Below are 19,755 nucleotides of genomic sequence, written 5' to 3'. Positions count from 1 at the left end.
TGAGATTAAGTCCAAAAAGGAAGCGGGAGTTTGTGTGTGACTCAGAATGACACTAATGGAGTGTCGCGTACGTGAACATTTGCATGCTAAAAGTACACCTCCTTCAGCCTTCCTACATCCCTCTAAGTTGTTCCCAAACTAGGAAAAGACTGTTGATTTGTGCAGTGTTGAATTTGATGTAATTGGGGTCTTGCAGGAACGAACAACTGGTAAGAATTTGGAGAAAGCTAAACATTATTTTACACCTGTAAACAAGAGTCTATGTAATTCTAGTGGTTTCATCATGAGCATTTTCCAAAATAAGGCAGAGAAATAAGAAGTACACCTTACACCTAATGAAATCTGATGTCTTTTGTAGTTGATTAAGACTTACTCTGTCTTGCATAAATTCCCATAATAGATAGCCTTACTGTATATCCTGCAAAACAAGTGTTAGATGGGAATTAGATTAATATCGTTTTACTTCCTTGAGTGTCCTTGGTTTACTCTTTTTTTTTTTTGTTTGTTTGTTTGTTTGTTTAAAGAATGACGTGGTATATGCTTCATCATGGAAGTTTTAGAGTCTGAAAATGTTATGACTGGACCGGTCGTCGGCTAATGACGCAATTGCGTGTAAGGAAGCCACATAAAAAGCATGTGTGGGTTGAGGACAGTACAGTGACTGAGGAGTTGGGACATAAACACACGAGATGATCTGGACCATTTTTCTGCTCGTCCAAGCTGCCCTGCTTTATTTCATTCTCACACACAGAACCAGGTAAGTTACTATGTGGGTCACCTGTGTTGTCTTTAATGCACTGGATATATGCTTAGAACAAAGAAAGCAGAGGAAGTTATCTGTTATGACACTGGAATCGTTTTTTTTACATTTCCTTTTAACATTTGTGTTTACATTGTCTATCTTTCACCCAGTGTATATTGTTTATGATACAAATTATAATGTTATCAAACATTTTGCGTCACTAAGAGCAGGTCATTAATAACAATACCATTGTGATGATAACAATAATAGACTTACCACGCGTTTTATCACCGCACCCAAGCAAACCCATTTAATCTGTTTAAGTTAAGGTTGTTTCCACTCCGGTCTGAGGAATGTGGCTCAACTACTACAGTGGTAGAGATAGAAGTGTCCTGGGGAACCTTCACACCTCACTGGTCTTTGTTTTCCTTTTGAGAAAATAAAACAAATCTGTGATGCAATGATCATTTTTCAACTAATCCCTGTTACTGTTAACAGTGACCTTTACCTCAAACAATAATCTCATGATAAAAGGCTAGTCATACAAACCAAACACAGACTGCACTCTGTGTACACTGAGAGCTACTGGAAACCCTAAAACTAATGTTGTTGTTTTTTTCTACTGGCAGACAATAAGGGATACGTATTTGTCAAATGAGATAAAATCACAGTTTTATTTGTCCAGGACTGTGTGTTTGGTAGTGTCCTTTAATACTGTCATGTCAGGTGGATGAAGTTCCAAGAGAGACAGATCAGTCTCTTTGAATTAACAATACACCTTTATATTTATTTGATAATCAGTTTCAGTTTTTATTTTTACTTTTTTTCTTTAGATCCAAGTCTGAGCCACCTTTAGACAAAGGAATAATCCCGTGGTTAGGCCATGCACTTGAATTTGGCAAAGATGCTTCCAAGTTCTTGAACCGAATGAAGCTGAAACATGGCGACATTTTCACAGTGAGTAGAAGAAACTTAAAGATGATGAACTTTTGACAAAACAGTCTCACCTCTGTAGATGTTTTTAAATGTCTAATGTCACTGTAAGGACGTAACCTCCCCGTGGAGGAGGTCTTAACATGGTTCAGAAAATATGAAAATTTAAACAAATTCAACACCAACAACTGGGCAAACAGGAAGATAATATGATATTATTAAAAGCAGAAGTTCTACAAAATAGACCTCGATATGATGTTGTTTTGCTATTTTCAATGTCAAGAAAGAACTTTGAACTCTGAATGTAATTTTACAATAGACGGCACTGAATGCTTAGTTAGTTTTGAGGCTAAATTTGGAGGGATTGCGTGAAAGGGAAGTGAATTGAAATCAAACTTGCTGTAGAATTTTCTGCTTGTTTTCATGTTACACAATATAATCTGGAGGCACTTCTGCTTTTCCAAATGTAATTTACACATTTGAGAATATGTTCATATATGCTGTTAAAACAAAATACAAAGTTTCATATTTCTTTAACGATATTAACAAATCATTTTCTTAAAAATGTAATCTAGAGTTTTGTATTGATTCAAGATTAAAGGGAAACTTTAATCCCTGAGAAACATAGTAAACTAGTGAATTTGCTTTCCTTAAAAAAAAAAACTGTAGTTAAGATATAAGATATATAAGAATAATCCCAACTAGTTATTGTGATATAATATCACATAATCCAATTCATGATCATTACTTGTAAATAAGATTATAAGCCATTTTCACTGCTTTTAACACTATATTTTTTAACTGACAAGCAGTTAACAGGCCTGAATTACTCATCTTCCTCAACATTATACCTGTATCTCATATATGTCTGCGCTCATTGATAGGTGCGTGCCGCTGGACGTTACGTGACAGTGGTGCTGGATCCACACTCATACGACTCAGTAATCAATGACTCCGGTTCCCTGGACTTCACTCGATATGCGCAGGTGCTCATGGAGAGGATCTTCAACTTGCGGCTCCCATATCACCAGCCAGCTAAAGCAAAAGCAATGATGAAACAGTATGTCCTTATTATTTATACTCCAAAATGAGAGCACGTACTGTATATGTTCATTTTCATATTATATTAATGTGGAAGTGAAATTTGTTCGTGGAAATCCGCCCAACTTCCCATGAAGTCTCATGAATACGTTGCTGGGGATATTTCTGTGGCACACCCTTCCCATTTTTGATAAATCTTGTTTTGTTATTGCTCAGTTGTGATCTACTACTCAGATTTAATCTGAGTTAAGAGTGCGCACCTTTCCCCTCCTTTCTTTGCTACTTGTGTAACCACTTCATCTCAAAGTTTGCTAAATATAATACCTATGTTATGTTACTAAAGGGGAAACATAGGTAGGGCTAAGTCAACAAGTGAGCATAAATAATGTGTGTCAGTGGTTTCACAACACTGTCAGGAATCCCTTTGACTGTACAGTAGTTCACTTTTTCTTCCTTTGTAACCTCAAACCTTCTGTGTCCGCAGGCACTTCCTGGGAATGAATTTTGCTGCCCTCAACAGCGCCATGAGCAGGCACTTGCAGGCCTTGCTGAAAGCTGAGATGCCTCAGAACCAGAAAGACCAGAAAGAGGAGGGACTGTTCAACTTCTCTTACGGCGTGCTCTTTAAGTAAGAACACCCACATGCTATGTCAAAAGAAACATGGGTTCATGTTAAAAGCACTCAGATAAACAGTTTACACACCAGTCAATCCTGCGGTTGTCTGTTAGTAAATACAGCAAGAATAATGAAGGATGACTCCGCTCTGTCACGCAAATGTTTGAGGACACCTTTGTGGTTGAACATGCAGCCCATTTTTGGTAGAGCGGATGTGAATCAAAATGTAGCCTCTTCTTTTGCAGCTTTCATGATAAGAGGTGTCATTTACTAAACAGAGAAGAGTAGTGGAGTCAGACCAGAATACATCTGGAACGTGAAACAGTATATGATAGAAATGTTTACCAGGAGGAGATGCTTCACAGTGTGTGGGCCAATGGAAAAATACCTGCTGAAAGTGAAGTGCTTGTGTGTGATGGCTTTCAAATGGAAAACCTGTATGGGCTTATTATCTTTCCATCAAGTGTAAAAATGGTTACCATTCATCAAGTGCAGGCTCCCACACTTTCTCACACTTTGTATCTACTTTCTCTGTAGGGCGGGGTACCTGACGCTGTTTGGAGGAGAGCAAAACAACAACAGCACAGATCCCTTAGAAGTCTACAAGGAGTACCGGAAGTTTGATGGTCTCTTAACCAAAATGGCAAGGGGCACACTGAAGCCAGGTACTAACCGCACACTAACAATTCTCACAATTAACCACTAAACTTAACGCACCCGCTGATATTATTCATCAGGTGATCATCGGTCAAAGAACAGTTATCTGAAAGCACAACTTAACTGTCATTAAATGATAAAAGTTGTCTCTCAGCTATGATTCATAAGAAGTGTCGATCTAAATCATCGGCTTTACAAGCCATGAATCAGGAGAAGATGTAACTCGTGACATCACTGTTTATCTTTGTCACGATGTCTCCCACTAATGTGCTTTGACATCATCAATCGCTGCTCCCTGTTTTGTGGTTGCCATGACAAGTCTCACTTCCTAAGCAGTTACTTACCTAGCATTTAGAGGTCTGTTTATGTTTTTTGGGGACTTTTACGATTCACCTCTACAGACTATGATCTAACTTGTATATACAGCTGACTACACCTTATTTCCTCAGGCTTTGTTTTCCTTTGTGAACTGTGTCATTGCACATGATCGAATCTGTTCCACCCATAGTACGCAGTGAAGTCAGCTAATTACAATATTATTGCGTACGTCCTCCAGTTGTGCCTGTTATACCTGTCCATTATTGAAATATTGTTCTTCTCCCACCTTTTGTGTACAATTATATCTATTCATTTATCATGGCATGTCATTCAACAATCAGATTGAGCTCAACTGTTACTATTTTCCCTCTGACTCACTCTCTCACTCCCTTTTTGATGTTTATCTGTGTGTGACAGAGGAGAAGAGGACAGCCCAGACTGTTCGGCAGAGACTGTGGGAGCTTTTGGCTCCAGCAGGTCTGACTGAGGACTCAGGGTCAAGCCCTTGGCTTCATGCCTACAGGCAGCTCCTGCAGGAGGAGGGGGCCGATGAGGAGACGCAGAGGAAGGCCGTGCTGTTGCAACTCTGGGCTACACAGGTGAGTGAGACGTCAGAAGAATGGAATGATGTGCAAAGCGATCATTTCAATTGTCGATCAGAACAAGAGATAAGGTGAGGTGCCTGTGTAATCCGATTAACTTGATGCTGCTGCATTCCTATGAGGTTGTTTATGTCTGAGATGTCCTCAAAGAGACTTGAATTCAAAGTGACATAGGGTTGCAGTACGGCTCTTTGGCACTTGAGTGTGCTGTTCACCTCTGCTTTCACAGCAAATCTGGAAAGAGCCTCAGGAATATAAGATAAAGAATTGTAATTGAACACAGTGTCTGTTTTGAGACTACTTCTTATCATCTTGGACCTTTAAGAAGAGGGAACGTTGGCATGTTTACTATTTTATGCCTCAGAAAACAACTTGATTGATAATTGTCACTATAGCACATAGTCTCCTAAAGAATCTGTGTGTGAAATGAGTCAAAAAAGTCAAGTATCAGGCTATAATTGCGCCTCCTCCCATCTTAAAAAAAAGAGAAGGGGATTTCTGTTGGTCTTGTCTTGTGTTTTGCTCACATCTAACTGGACTGACTCATACAGTCTTGGCTACAGTCCTGCTGGAGGGCTTTATTGCAGCCAGGGTGTTAATCAGAAATTTACTTCAACATTTGTCTTACCCTGCGGACTGTTACTCATCTTTTATTGTACTTGTCGCCATGGTTTACACAATTTTAGTTGAATCACATTTTCAATTTCCCTAAATCTTCAGTGGCAGACATTAATATATTTGTTCATGATATACTTGGACATTCAGAGGTTTTGTTAGAGGGAGAATTAAAACAGTTATAACAAACTGTTTTAATATTCAGTAAAATCAAGCAGTAAAATATTTCTATATCTGTGCAAAGTCTCCTACACTCAGTTTGGAAGGCGTGTCGTGGCCTTGTGACGCACATTTTAATGGAGACACAAGTCCTGCCATCAGCAGTGGACATGTTCTGTAAATAAAGCATTAATTACACTTTGTAGTGTATTTGAAGTGACTAAGGAGGCAATTTCATGGTAATTTATTCACTATATTATATTTGCATTGTTCACTATGTTATGTAACTACTCGTTGTGGTTTGCCGTAAAACTAAATAGCTTCGATGTCCTGCCCTTGGACGCAGGCAGATGGCAGGGGACCTAAGGTTTCAAATGGCTTTCCTTTTTAAGTAAACCATTACTGCGCTGTGCTTTGCTGGTAGTGATACTATCCAGAGCTTCTCATCTCAGACACATGAGAAGAGGCCGTTTGTTTTTTATCTCATCAGCACTAATAATTTATTAGACTATTTGATTTAATTTAACGTGCGCTTTTGTTCAAACTCTAATAAAACATCATGAATACTATGGGTGTCATGTGATGTTCTTATTTGCTGTTACCAAATAACCACCTGTGCTGTCACTATGCAACGGCAGAGTGAGAGAGACGACCTTATTGCCGTGCTCATATGAGTCTTTGTTTGTTTCCAGGGTAATGTGGGTCCTGCTGCGTTTTGGTTGTTGTCTTACTTGTTGACAAATCCTGAAGCTCTGACAGCAGTGAGGAGGGAGTTCAGCGAGATCTCACAGACGGAAACATCTGAGGCTCCTCAGCTGGACAGACCTGCGAACACCCCTGTGTTTGGTGAGTTAAATTCCAGTTTATGTAAACAGGTGGATGTTTATTGGTTGTAGGGTGTCTTTTTGTCCACAAGATGAGGTAGAAACAAAAGTCTGAATTCACAGTTTGACACGTTTACAGAATGCAACATAACATCCATATGAAGTGTAACTGGGACTAATGTAAATTACAAAATCATCATCATCATATTCACATTACATTTGAAAGAGAATTATTCAGCTAAAAGCACATCAAAGTGCAAAAAAAAATCAACAAATGAGCTGTTTATATATAAATCCAAATTCAGAATATTGTGCAATTTAGTGACTGCGAAAATCTGAGAGGCAAAAACACACAGAAAATAGATGAATGCCACAGAAATGTGAACAAAAATGTATATGACCTTTGTATTTGCTCTTTATAAGATGTTCACAACCTTTCTTTTCACCCCTTCCCAGATAGTGCCTTGGAAGAGACGCTCAGACTCACCGCTGCCCCCTTCATCACCAGAGAGGTAGTGCAGGAAAAAACCCTCCACATGGCTGATGGCCGAGAATACCTACTGAGGAAAGGAGATAGGGTGTGTTTGTTCCCCTTCAACAGCCCTCAAATGGACCCTGAGATTTACCACGAGCCACAGGTTTGTAGTCCTGTCTTATTGAAATAATGGCTTTCCTGTTCCCAACCTCCCCCACTTCATCAAAACCCACCTGTGCTGCCAACAGGAATAGAAGTAATTGTCTTAGGGACTAGTTGGAGGCAGACTTAAGTGTAATTAGCATCTGTAGTTTGTTTATGTAAGGTGGAATCAACGCCTACACAAAGTTGACCCTGTATTACCCAGTGAGAGGTCAAACCCAGAGCTGTGGACCATAGAGGGATTAGCCGAGCACTTGAACTGAAACACAGCTAATAGGCGTGGGAAGGACACTGCAAGGCTACATAATAAAAATCTGTCCTGCATAAATCAGACAAATAAACAGACATTAAATTGTATGATTAATTATTGAATGCATGCATCTAATGTCTGCTGTGCAAAAAAAATTTGTTTCCTTTTCAGAAATACAAGTACGATCGTTTCCTGAATGAAGACGGATCAGTGAGGAGAGATTTTTATAAAGGAGGGAGGCGGCTGAAATATTACACCATGCCATGGGGTGCAGGGACCAATGGCTGTGTGGGAAAACAGTTTGCCATCAATACCATCAGACAGTGAGTGTCCCAGAATTGGTGCACTACATAACTGGTTAAAATGTTCCACAGTGGAGGAGTTTGTTCCATTTATTTGTACGAGAATGTCCTAATTCAGTGTTTTATCTGTGTTTACTCTCCAGGTTTGTTTACATGGTGTTGACTAACTTCGATTTGGAGCTGTGTGACCCAAATGCTCAGATGCCGGAAGTGGATCCTGGTCGTTATGGATTCGGGATGCTACAACCAAAGGGAGACTTGCTCATCCGATATAAAACTAGGACTACACACTAGGACTTTCAAGTCAAACACATCAAAACATATATTTTTATGTACATTTCAGCACATGCACATTGTTTATAAAGTGTCAATATGCCCTTTGTACTTTTGTATTCTATATTTATATACAGTATATAATTATTTTGTTATTTAACAATAAATGTAAAACATTATGTATGATACTGTGTTGTCAAATTTCTTTGAGTGTTTCCAGCTTCTTAAAAATGGTCCTTTACAGCCACACATTGTGAGTAAAACTAAAATAATGATGCGGTGGAAATTTGACGAGCACTCACAATGTGTCATTTTAAAGGGCTGTGGGAACACTGGAGCATGGCTCTATAGTGAGTATGAGTGTAATGAGGGGACTGGCTGTACTGTAAACAGAGCCAGCCACACATCTGTCACACTGACACATGCCTGCTGTTTGCAGAGTGAAGCTGAGTGGAAAGTTTAGATTTGTGTGCCGTTTGGAAAGCAGCTGACCACATGTACTAGCAGGAGGAGATCCGCCACAGATTGTGAGATAATGTGTAGGTTATTTGAAGGGGAAAAACTCTATTTCTAGTCACATTTCAGTGTTTCTTTCAGTTTGGATCATGTTTAGGCCATGATGTGAAAAGATGATATCAAAGTGTGGATAAAATCATAGACAAAATCACACTCAGGAGAATTTGTATTGAGTCCTCTTGTATGGATTAATGGAACCAAACGATTCACACTGTCTTTGCTAAGGCCGTGAAAAATACTATTGAACAGAAATTCCTTATATCATACATTGTATTTTTTTTTTTTTTTTTTTTTACATTTTTTCACTACAGTATATTCACGTCCACTCATCCAAGAAAAAAAAATATTTCAATGGGGACTTACAGCATGTCTGCATGTCAATAGTGGTTTACTGCATTATACCTTTTAGTACTTCCATAGATCCCCTATTCCAATAGGAACATGTAATGTGTGGTAGCCTCAATTCGATCTGCAATAATCCTGCCGGAAACAATGCATTGTAATAGCATTATTATAATAGCTGTAGGTCTATTTTAACTTTCTGAAATAAAAGATTTGAAGGCCTATAACACTGTTTTCTACACACTGCTGCACAAAGCAGAATTACAGTGTATTGTGGATGCTCTTAGCTGCGGCTCTGTGAGGGTTAAACTCGCACAGGCTGCGCCGCTGGAGGAGCCTCAGTGAAATCAGCCCCTGCAAGATCCCGCTCACAGTCACAGGCGCCGGCCAGCAGGCATACACACACACACACACACACATACACACACACACACATACACAAACACACACACACACACACACACGCACACACTGTGATCAGGTAGAGGAGAGCTACTGAGAGTATCCTCGGCTGCTCTCTCTAGAGTCTACTTGTTGAATCACCACAGGAGGGGTGGTCAAAGCAGACTGGACGTGATATCGATGTAAAACAATTATATTTCTCAACATGTCGGGAGGTAGCTCATGATGCCTCCATCAGCTTCCAACAGAGCAACGGAGACCTGGACGGGTATAACAAGTTTTAACGCGTTTAGCCTACTCTTGAAATGTTGCTGATGTTCGTCCGCGAGGTGAATCGGGATATACTATACGGGAGACAGGTATGTGTTATATTTCTTTACTGTGTTTACATCTATGTTTGGCTTCAGGCTTCATTTTTATAGGCTAAAGAGCTTTGTAGCACTTGGGTACAGTTGGATATTCTATGTCCTGCCCTTATTTTGCTTAGCTGGTCACTATTATAATATCTGCTGTTTGACTGTCAGCTCATGTAAGTAAATGTAATGTTCTGTTGCATGACTCAGATATACGCAAAGTAATGTAGTTATTTGTTCAGTTTGGCTCGGTTAAAATTAACTTTATATATCCGTATATTTACTTGTCTTTTGAAAATACATGATTCTCGATATCGGCATATAACACTGCCTAAACTTGTAGAGAGATAATGTGTTATGGGCTCTTAATCAAAGTTGATAATCGGTGTTAGTATTAGTCCCGCTCAATATCCCTTGAGAGAACAGTTCAGCAACACATTCACATTTCTCATTCACAACTACGCTTGCCTGTATGAACCGGGATTGACGGCTGTCCCACTCGAGCTGAGACGTTTCAGCACCAGAGTCCGTGGACAGCGACAATCAGCAGAGTGACAGACAGGCGTTTCAGCACCGGACAGCGCTCACAAGTAGAGTCCAGTTTATCATTGGCCCGGCTCTCCACCCCCACCGCCACCCTTGTCAGCAAGAAAAGCGGCTGTGCCTCTTAAAGCTGATTAAAATATCTATTTCGTTCTCTGATGAGTGGATAAACCACCTGACATTGCTACTGTAGGACACCGGCAGTGCCAGTTTAACAGCGCCTAAATAATTTCTTTTTTTTTTTCTTTTATTACAGCGACAGGAAAAAAGGACAGACCCTGATGCGGTCATCTACAGGGCCATGTCTTCTTAATCTACCAGACTGTAACTTCCAGTCTTTTCAAGTGACGGAGTGACTTTGAGTCAAGATGAACAAAGGGGTATCTCGGTCGGCCCATACGCTGCCACCGGATACGATGGACATCATCCGGAGCAAGAACCACTCCCGTCGAGTGAGACTCAACGTCGGGGGTCTTCTCCACGAAGTCTTGTGGAGGACGCTGGACAGGCTGCCCCGTACAAGACTGGGCAAACTGAGAGACTGCAATACCCACGACTCTATCATGGAGATATGCGACGACTACAGTTTGGATAACAACGAGTACTTTTTCGACAGACACCCAGGCGCATTCACGTCCATTCTGAACTTCTACCGCACTGGAAAGTTGCACATGATGGAGGAAATGTGCGCCCTGTCATTCAGCCAAGAGCTGGACTTCTGGGGCATCGACGAGATCTATCTGGAGTCCTGCTGCCAGGCCAGGTATCACCAGAAAAAGGAGCAGATGAACGAAGAGCTCAAAAGAGAGGCTGAGAACATGAGAGAGAGGGAAGGCGAGGAGTTTACCACCACATGTTGTTCCGAAAAGAGGAAGAAACTTTGGGACCTCTTGGAGAAGCCAAGCTCATCGTTTGCTGCTAAGGTAGTGTCCAAGTCAGCTTTTCACCCTGCTCTTCTTATTGCCACACTGCCAGGGCACATAAGTGAAAGTAGTAGGTAACCTGAGAGAGAATAGCAATGCATTGCAGCCAACAGGCCTATATTTCTTAAGTTTTAAATAATGATTTTCCATCAAGTGGAATGAAGGTTGCTGAGTAGGTTCAGGCCCTAATGAGAAGTTTTTAAATTTGGAAAATAGTTAAGGCAAAATGAGAGAAGGGGAGCATGAGAATTTTAATATCCAGAGGCTAGTATAAATCTCACTTTGAGGCTGGTTTGATCTGATGTCTGCCTTTCTTTTAACCTGAATCAGTGCTTTTAATCCGTATCTTTCAGCATCTGGACTGCAAGAGGGAGAAGGAATGAGAGAAAGAAATGCTGTTGTACCCGGAGGTGAAAGTCAAAGCTTTCTGCAAAGTTTTGCTTATTCATCTCTGTGTGTAACAGTATAACTTTGGGAACAAATTTTGTTCCTCCACTTAAATCAATAATCTTAACTAGGTGTGCTTTCCTGGGGAAAAAAAGACTCATGTGCAGTTTTTCTGGTGTCAATTAAAACCCCCTCTGTTGGTGCTTTTTAGATGAATACACAACAGCCTTCATTGTCTCCTTTTATTGGATTTAGTCAGATCCCAGTTCCTAAGCCAGTATTGTCTGCATGCAGCTCTCTTGGGGTAATTATTGAATGTTTGTTTTTCATTGGCAACACCAAAGCAGATGCAAAGACAGACACTTTTTGTTAGATTAATAATGTCAGGACTGCAAGGAACCCTACTGCACAAATACATATTTTTAGACTATCACCTCCTTTCAACATTCACTCCTCTTGGCTTCATTAGCCACCCTTGCTTCATTTCCAGCCCTGTATTCAATCATCCAGTTCATTAACAGGCTCATAGCTCACACTCCAGGAACAAGAGTATTTCACTTTGCTGGATCAATGGGTATAGTCATGTTAACAGAATTTTTAAGTGAACTGACTTCGCGAAAGATGTGACTGGGTAAACTTCCAATTAAAATATTAAATATCTACCCAACTGTATATCACCAATACAACAACTGTTTTGGGAATCTGCACATTGAGGGATGTTGCCCTTTTCAATCATTTGACCTTTAGCAGGGAGAGTGAATGAGAACAGTTCAGCATATTCTGTGCTACACTTCCAGAGAGGATGTCAAGCTTTACTCATTCAAAATGTAGATTGAAATTATAGCCTCACCATGTATCACAGATTAAAATGCCTGACAGTGATACACTTGGCTCAGAAACATGTTGCAAAGACAGGACACCATCTCTGTGGGAAGTCATGTTTGGCATTCCAGACACAAACGATACCATGGTCAAATCATTACTCAAAGAAATTTCAATGCATAATTCATTCAATTCATCTATTGAAAAAACCTGCTCCATCCCTGATCTTGAATAAATAAAATTCCTAATTATTTTTCTTAAATATTCAATCACAGTGCTCAAAGACATGCCCCATTTAAGACACTCACCCCTCAGTTTTCTCTTGAGCTTTCTGAAACCATTACCAGCAGAAACAAAATATCACTTTACACAAGATCCTCTGGTATTCATGCCGATTGACAGACCAACTAGTAGCAAAGGAAATGTGTGTTAGATTAAAGTAAAATCTGACTTTAACACCTCATTTCAGTCAAACTGTAATGCTAATGCATCTCCAACAGATTATCTCTAAAACTGAACTTTATTGCAGCTGAAGCTATTAATCATCATTTTATGTTTGGTCACATGTTAAAGATCAAAACCATCTAAAGCAACAGAGGTAGTGGTAGAGGTTTACCAGATCCACTTATTTTAGTGGCGAGTAGCTAATTTATTTTTTTATTTTTATTTTTTTACCGGTAATCACTGAAATAGAGGTTTTGTCTGAGTTGCCAGTTGACACTGTGTACACCTATTGTAGTTATATATAATTAAGTCAAATACATAAGTCCTACAATAATTACTACCCTTACAAAACTGTAAGGGTAGACCAAAGTCAATTATTGTTGAGACTATGGCCAAGAAGTTTGAAAAACTAATTTTTAGCTGTTTCAGACCAATCAGAATATATCAGCAAATGCATTTAAAAATAAAAACATTACAATTTTTAAAAACTATCTAGTGAAAAACAACACTCTGATCTGTCAAAGGCTTTTCATATTGATGATCAGATTTATTAATAAATTGGATTTTTTGGAGGGGATGATTTTGCTAAAAGCTGGTTTATCTGGTAGAACTCGGGTTATATTTGCTGATGGTATCTAATCAACCCCCTTCAAATTGACACAGAGGTTCCTCAAGAATCTATAGTGGGTCCTCAATTATTGCCAGTGTATATTAATAATCTAATTTGTCCATTAGACATTTTTATGCAGATGACACCATCTTGTACACACCAGTTGAATCATTAGTAGATGACAATGTGTTTTTTTGATGCTCTTCATTTGTTTCTCATAATTTTTTGTTTTAAAATGCTTATTAACTACGTTTTATTTACAAAAATACATACAAAAATACTGCAGCTATTTCTCTTCCAGCTATCCAAACAAAAAGTTTTTTTTATATCTCAAATAGAGAGATGAGCTCAAATCTAAAATAAATGTCATATCCATATTTTGACTTGTTGGAGATAAGCTGTACTCTCACATTGCTCAACTTACCTTAAAATGACTTGATTTGAAGACTTGATACAGAGACAGATGCCATAGTCATGTGAGCTGCATGAGTATGTTAGGGATTGTACATTTTTCACCATTTCTCATATTAGGCTTTTTCTCCAAAACCTCTCACAGAAAATATTTCCTTTGATGATTTAAAGAGTATTAAATACTAAAGGATCACAGGACTGACTAGACAAAGAGAAACCATCTATCAGCTCTGGTTTAAACGATTACACAAGACTTTGAAAGTAGAATATTCTCTCTTGTTGTATAATGTTTAATCAATGACTTTCTTTTGTTGTTGATTGTTCCTTAATGCTAACACTATAGCCTGTGTTTGAATTGTGCTTATCATCTTTCATGTAGTTATTCTCAGGTTTCTTATGAAAACAAATTTGATTTCAGTGACACTACCTGAGCAAATAAGTATTTGAATCTGAATATTTACTCAGTTCTGCTGTTGTTCACTGAGCTCACAGGACCATGAATTAATTTTTTTTGTTATAAAATAATAGTCCAGAGCATGACCAAATATTCATAGTTTTCTTATGTAACAGTGTTTGCACTGCAAATTTGAAGTAGGCTCATGACATGGTCCATTACACAATAATTAATTAGGAATCAGCACCATTTGCATTTATGCAATATTTTGTAAAATTATTACACATCAGCTTCAAAAACATCTTAACAAACACAATTTCCATGTCATGAATGTGCCTTTAGGCTCTTGACATTCATTTTTGTACATTTTAACATCGGCTCATGTCTTTCCTCCACTGTCACTGTGCCATTCAGCTTGAATGATGTAATTCTTCACACACAGTCCAACAGAGCACAATTCATTCCCCCCAGCACAGCTCTATCTGCATGCAAGATCTCGTCCTCAGCTAAACACAGCCAAGCTGTACATGCTGTTTGTATATTTAAGGGACAGGGAAACTTTTGAATGAAAGTGGGGGGGTGACGGGGTTGTTTGACAAATAGGGCTATTGCCTCATGGTTTAGTTTTCCATATGAGGCAGAGAACAGTAAAAATGTCAAATTGAGGTTAAATGGCAGCCATTAAATGCAGCCTTGTTTCTGGAGTTTAATTGAAGAGTTGCGTCGGTGACATGGCTTGTTCCCAAACACATATTCCGCCTCATTTATTTTTCAGTGCTGATGAAATTTTAATTGCACATTAATAACGCTTGACTTAGTACCGGAGATAGAAGGTGTGATCCAGAATATCTATAGCTCCAGATGTCATCTCATCCTGAACCTTTAGGAGTTATAACCTCCCCAAAAATACACATAGGCAGCAGTGCTCGTTCTAAGACGAGCCATTTTTCACGTCAAAGTAGCAGTGAAGGACACCATGTGCATGTGCAGCACTGGATAGTCTGTCTTTCTGCTTGGAAGTGTTGAGGTGTTACTGAATAGTTTAAGGCCCACTTGAGTCTGCATTTCTACCATGGGCCTGCCCGCTAAATTATTTAACATAACAATATGGACTCCTGGAAACACAGGCAAAACTTTCAGGTAATCATTTCATCAATAAAAGATAAGCTCTTGTTGATACTGAGCAGTATGTGCCGAACGCATATGTCGTCATTTTTAATGTAGCCCAATGGGAGGAAAGGACAAGCGGGTTGTGAATGAAACCAGCCTATGTAATACAGCATGTCTCAGCAGGCCTCTGTTGCTCAGTACTCCCTAAGGTGCAGTTCAGTCTCGAAGGGTTCACAGTCGCCCTATAAATCATTCTCCCAGGGGTTTGGCATTAAAACCGTCACCACAGTAATCTCTGAAAATAGCTTAATTTAAAGGCCCTTGATAACTTCTATCTCATCAGTGTATTATGAGCGATGAACACACAGTTTCCTGCTAAAGTTAGAGGAGTTTAGGTTATTTCACCAGGAAGATTTCAGTGTCTGTGTTTTTGTCTGTGCTGGGTTGAAAGAGGTGATGTCACATACTTCCAGGAACCAATCATAATGAAGCAGTATTTGAATCATCTGATGACAGTGGGATGACAGTGCTGCTAAACCGATCAATCAAATATGATCAGATATTTTGAACTTTGATTGTGACTCATTTAGTTATGAATAATGTTATTGAGAAATACATTTTAAGTTTCCATGTGTGTAAACTTTAGTCAGTTTCAGCATAAGTTACCTTTCATAGTTTTAATATGTGCAACAGTATTATTGCAAAGTTAGATTCAATTATTACCAGAATATCCCAAGAGATATATTTCATCTCACATGCTTCACACAGGCATGGCGTCATGAATCTGGATCAGATTAGCTGCTCTTTTCTTTCTTTTTTTCTGCTTTGGGTCAGTATCAGCTAAATATTTAATGCCTTGGTTTTGTTTCAACATTGTAAGCACAAGCAACGTCCCAGAGCTTAGAAAAAGAGAAAACAAACATGTGTTTTGACATATTGAAAACACATCAATACACCTCAAATTCATAATGTGAAGACAGTTGATATTGTTGAAGACATTGTTTACAGTACAACTTTTTGGTAAAGTGACTGCTGATTGTTAAGTTTCATAGAAATAATGTTGACACATGCAGCTTTCACTTAAGAGACTTTTTTGACATTTTGACACCGTGGGAATTTGAATTCCTGTCTTCTAAAAGCATTGCAGAGCTCTCTACACTCAGTAAAGCTTTGGCCCAGAACAGGATACTGAGCTATAAAAACTGACACTTAGCTCTTTTTGCCTTGGCAGAGGCTGTTTGAACTAATTGCATGGAAACTTCTCCTCTCAGTGAGCCAGAGACAGCCATGACTAGAGGCAGTTAACTGCAATTCTTATCATCAGATATGCCCGCTTGACTTCACTGTAAGCACTTTGCTTTGTTGTTTGTGAAGTCTGAGATCACTCTGTGCACCCTGGCTATCGCTCTGTGTGGTGTCAGGGTGGAGCAACCCACTGTGTTCTGTTACCTGCGGCACATTCACCCCATATGGCCTGGCAGACCACTTTTTGTAAGAATGGGAAAAAATCGATGGCAAAGACATTAAGATGTAAGGCAAGCTGAGTAAAGCAAGGACACACCCTGACCAGCCATTAGAGAGGGAAGACGTGTGACTTCCCACAGACCACTGCGTGCTGATATCTCTGCACGAGGGAGTGCAGTCGCTCATGCTAACCTCCAGTGCTGTGTCACAGAGAGTGCAGTGACATCCAGCGATACTATGATTTTGTGGTCTCTGTTGTTATTTTCAGCTGTGTCTCCAAGTAATGGAGCAGTGAGTTTCCTCCGTCTGTCCTTTCCTCCCTACCGTTTTTTCACTCTGTTTGTATGTGTGTTGTATGCTAATAACCAGGCATGGGACTATTGAACAGGGTGTATTTTATGAGTCGTTTTCCAGGGTTGTTGCTGGGTGAAAGCAACTCCTCCATTGTGCTTCAGTGAGCTTTGAATAGCGGTAAATCAATGGCGCACAGTTTCCCAGCTGCCAGACTGATTGCAATCCCGTATATCGCCAAGAAGGCTTATGCAGAGTCACGAGGACTGTTTGAAAGATTGACAGATGGAAACAAAGTCTCTCTGACTCTTATCATATCATCTTTCTGTTTTCCTCTATTGTACTCCATCTGCTCATTATTCATACCCAAGTAACCTAATCAGCATGTAGGCACTCATTATTGTGCGATTTCCAAATGTATACAGATAATAACTATCCTCATACTCCATGACGCCCATGAAAATTCCAGTTCTAGCTTTTAATAGTCAGCTCCCAGACCAACAGTACCTCGCGCACTTAGAGGTGCATCCAAAATCAATATTTAAGTAGCCACACTTAGAATAGTAGTAATAGTAGCAATAGGTACAACTTTTTACTAATTCCACTTTCTTATTTCACTTTCTTTTTACACATTTAGATTGGTACATTTGAAGACTAGCTTGCTTACCTGTTTTGTTTTCTGCTCAGCCTTTTTCATGATTTCTTTAGCTTCAACTTCATATTAAGGCTGCACTTGAAAGAGATCAGTATTGTGCAATGGCAACCACGCAGACTGAAACGAAGCTCTGCTCTAAACTGAGACATTAGCATTATTGATTTAAACGTGCCTTTGATGCTGTTTGATAAGCGTGCGGAAACGCATGAGTGGAAATTTCCCCTTAGAAAGTAACACATCCCATCAGAGTGGCTGCTAATCAATAGAGACAATCTGCCCATCTGTGAACTGCAGAGATGAGGATTAAATTGTTTGTGTAGTGGGCCAGAGTGCGCTCCATATGCATCTTATTTGCTAAGCCTAAATGATTTCTCCAGGACTTCAAAGACATATGTTGCAATCAGAGCTTCCATATGCATTAGAGCCACAGTTTCCTGTACACTTGATAAATGGACTTTTAGATCCTTTATGCTTGTGACGATAAACAAAATCACTGTTAAGGTACTAATCTTCCATTTCCTCAGAAATTACCAATGAATACTTTTTCCAAGAACATGATTTAGTTCCTGTGGTCAATGACTTCTTCATTAATGGACGTGCTGTGTTACCAATCTGGACAGACCGCTCATTTTGCCTACCAGCTACTTTTCCTTCTGGACCTCTGAGGCTAATTGACTCCATAAATGACCTAATGCACAGGCTCGTTATACATTATTTCACTTCCCCTGTGTGGCTGTACATTGGGTCATACTGCAGGCATGAGAAAAGCTTTCCTTAACAGATTAAATTGTGGAGAAAATAGTCATTATATACGTTTTAACAGCTTTGATTTCTCCCCTACATGCATGGGGAGAAGGTTATATAGGATTAAGTGTTGTATAAGCACATGAAATTCTCCATCTGAGGTCATGACATGGAAAACAAAATTGGAGTTATGAGGTTTTCACGTGACAACTGCAATATGATTTTGCACTTGGGGATAATATGTTAAATTAGAAGCTCTCTTAAATTAGAAATCACTGTCATACACACGGTGTCTCAAACTTAAAGTGGCAATAATCAATATTTTACAATTTTAACAATGGATGAAATGATTGTGTGTATGTGAAAAGGGTCACTCATGATAATGGACCCACAAATAGTTATCACATGATTTTTGTTCACTGTGACTGCTCACATCACATCAAAAAAATTTCAAGATTTGTCATTGAAAAAGCTCTGATAATCCCTCTGTGCACTACCTGTCCTGCACCAAATAGCAGACAAAGTTAACAACTAGCTTTTGAAGATAATTGAGCATTTAGCAGGTAAAGAGCCCAATATCTCCCATTACGGAGACCAAAACAAAGCTAAATGAGTGAATTTTGGATTTACATTTACCAGATGGCACACACAAGTCTATATGAATGCTAATGCTGCCCTGTCTCTGCAGGGATGTGTAAGTAGCAACAATTTCACCATATTAGCATGATTATGGTAACATGTCAGTGTTGTATTTATGGCTTTTTTCCGCTGCCCCTCAGTTGACAAAAAATCAATTAATGCAGATTTCAGTTTTTGCTTGAAAACACAAAATGTAATTTTGAAGAAAAACTTTTCAGAGCATTTGAGATGTCATATTTTCACTGTACATTGGCCAGATACTCAATGTGATGTCTGAGCAGGTGGAATGACAAAGAATTCATACATCAATCCATTTCACCAGAGTAAAGAGGGCTCCTTTCTACTCGCTGCAGTTTGCAGCATATGGTTTCAGGAAGAAGTAAGCAACTGTAGCCCTCTGAAACCTGCCATTGCCCCACGGTTTCCATGGAGAGAGGTGATCTAGCTTATCGCGCAAGCCAGCTGGGGCAACATGCACACACACACAGATTCCCACTGCATAGTATCTCTGTTTGACAGACCGACAAAATCCATGCTTTATTTTTAGCACAATGCCTTATCTGGCTTTCCTTATATTCCTCACACATTGGTGCAACTGGGTGTCTGGCTGTAGAGGTCTGACATTTAAAAAGGTGAGAGGTCAACTGTGAGGGGGCGGAGAGACACGACTACTTTGCTGCAGAGCTTCATTCATTATTCAGATGGACCTGTCAGTGAGAGAACATCACTCAAGAAG

The 19,755-nt window shown here is 39.4% G+C and overlaps 2 protein-coding genes across 2 annotated transcripts in view; both read left to right on the top strand.

Moving 5' to 3' along the window:
• Window positions 1-495: 495 nt before the first annotated feature.
• On the top strand, window positions 496-8,152 carry LOC122980951 (prostacyclin synthase-like). The gene is made up of 10 exons (XM_044349416.1): window positions 496-757; window positions 1,576-1,699; window positions 2,560-2,735; window positions 3,201-3,344; window positions 3,870-3,997; window positions 4,725-4,906; window positions 6,376-6,529; window positions 6,964-7,145; window positions 7,566-7,717; window positions 7,840-8,152. Exons 1-10 carry the CDS (start codon window positions 690-692, stop codon window positions 7,988-7,990), a joined length of 1,461 nt encoding a protein of 486 aa, XP_044205351.1. The 5' UTR covers window positions 496-689; the 3' UTR covers window positions 7,991-8,152.
• Window positions 8,153-10,285: 2,133 nt separating this feature from the next.
• LOC122979994 (potassium voltage-gated channel subfamily B member 1-like) overlaps window positions 10,286-19,755 on the top strand; it is a 38,563-nt gene continuing 29,093 nt past the window's right edge. The window contains exon 1 of the mRNA XM_044347658.1: window positions 10,286-11,048. Coding sequence (XP_044203593.1) covers window positions 10,494-11,048 — 555 coding nt within the window. The 5' untranslated portion in view covers window positions 10,286-10,493. The remainder of the gene's footprint in view (window positions 11,049-19,755) is intronic.

The sequence above is a fragment of the Thunnus albacares genome, chromosome 4 (genome assembly GCF_914725855.1).
Source record: "Thunnus albacares chromosome 4, fThuAlb1.1, whole genome shotgun sequence".
Lineage (NCBI taxonomy): Eukaryota > Metazoa > Chordata > Actinopteri > Scombriformes > Scombridae > Thunnus > Thunnus albacares.
This window is presented reverse-complemented; position numbering and strand designations above follow the sequence as displayed.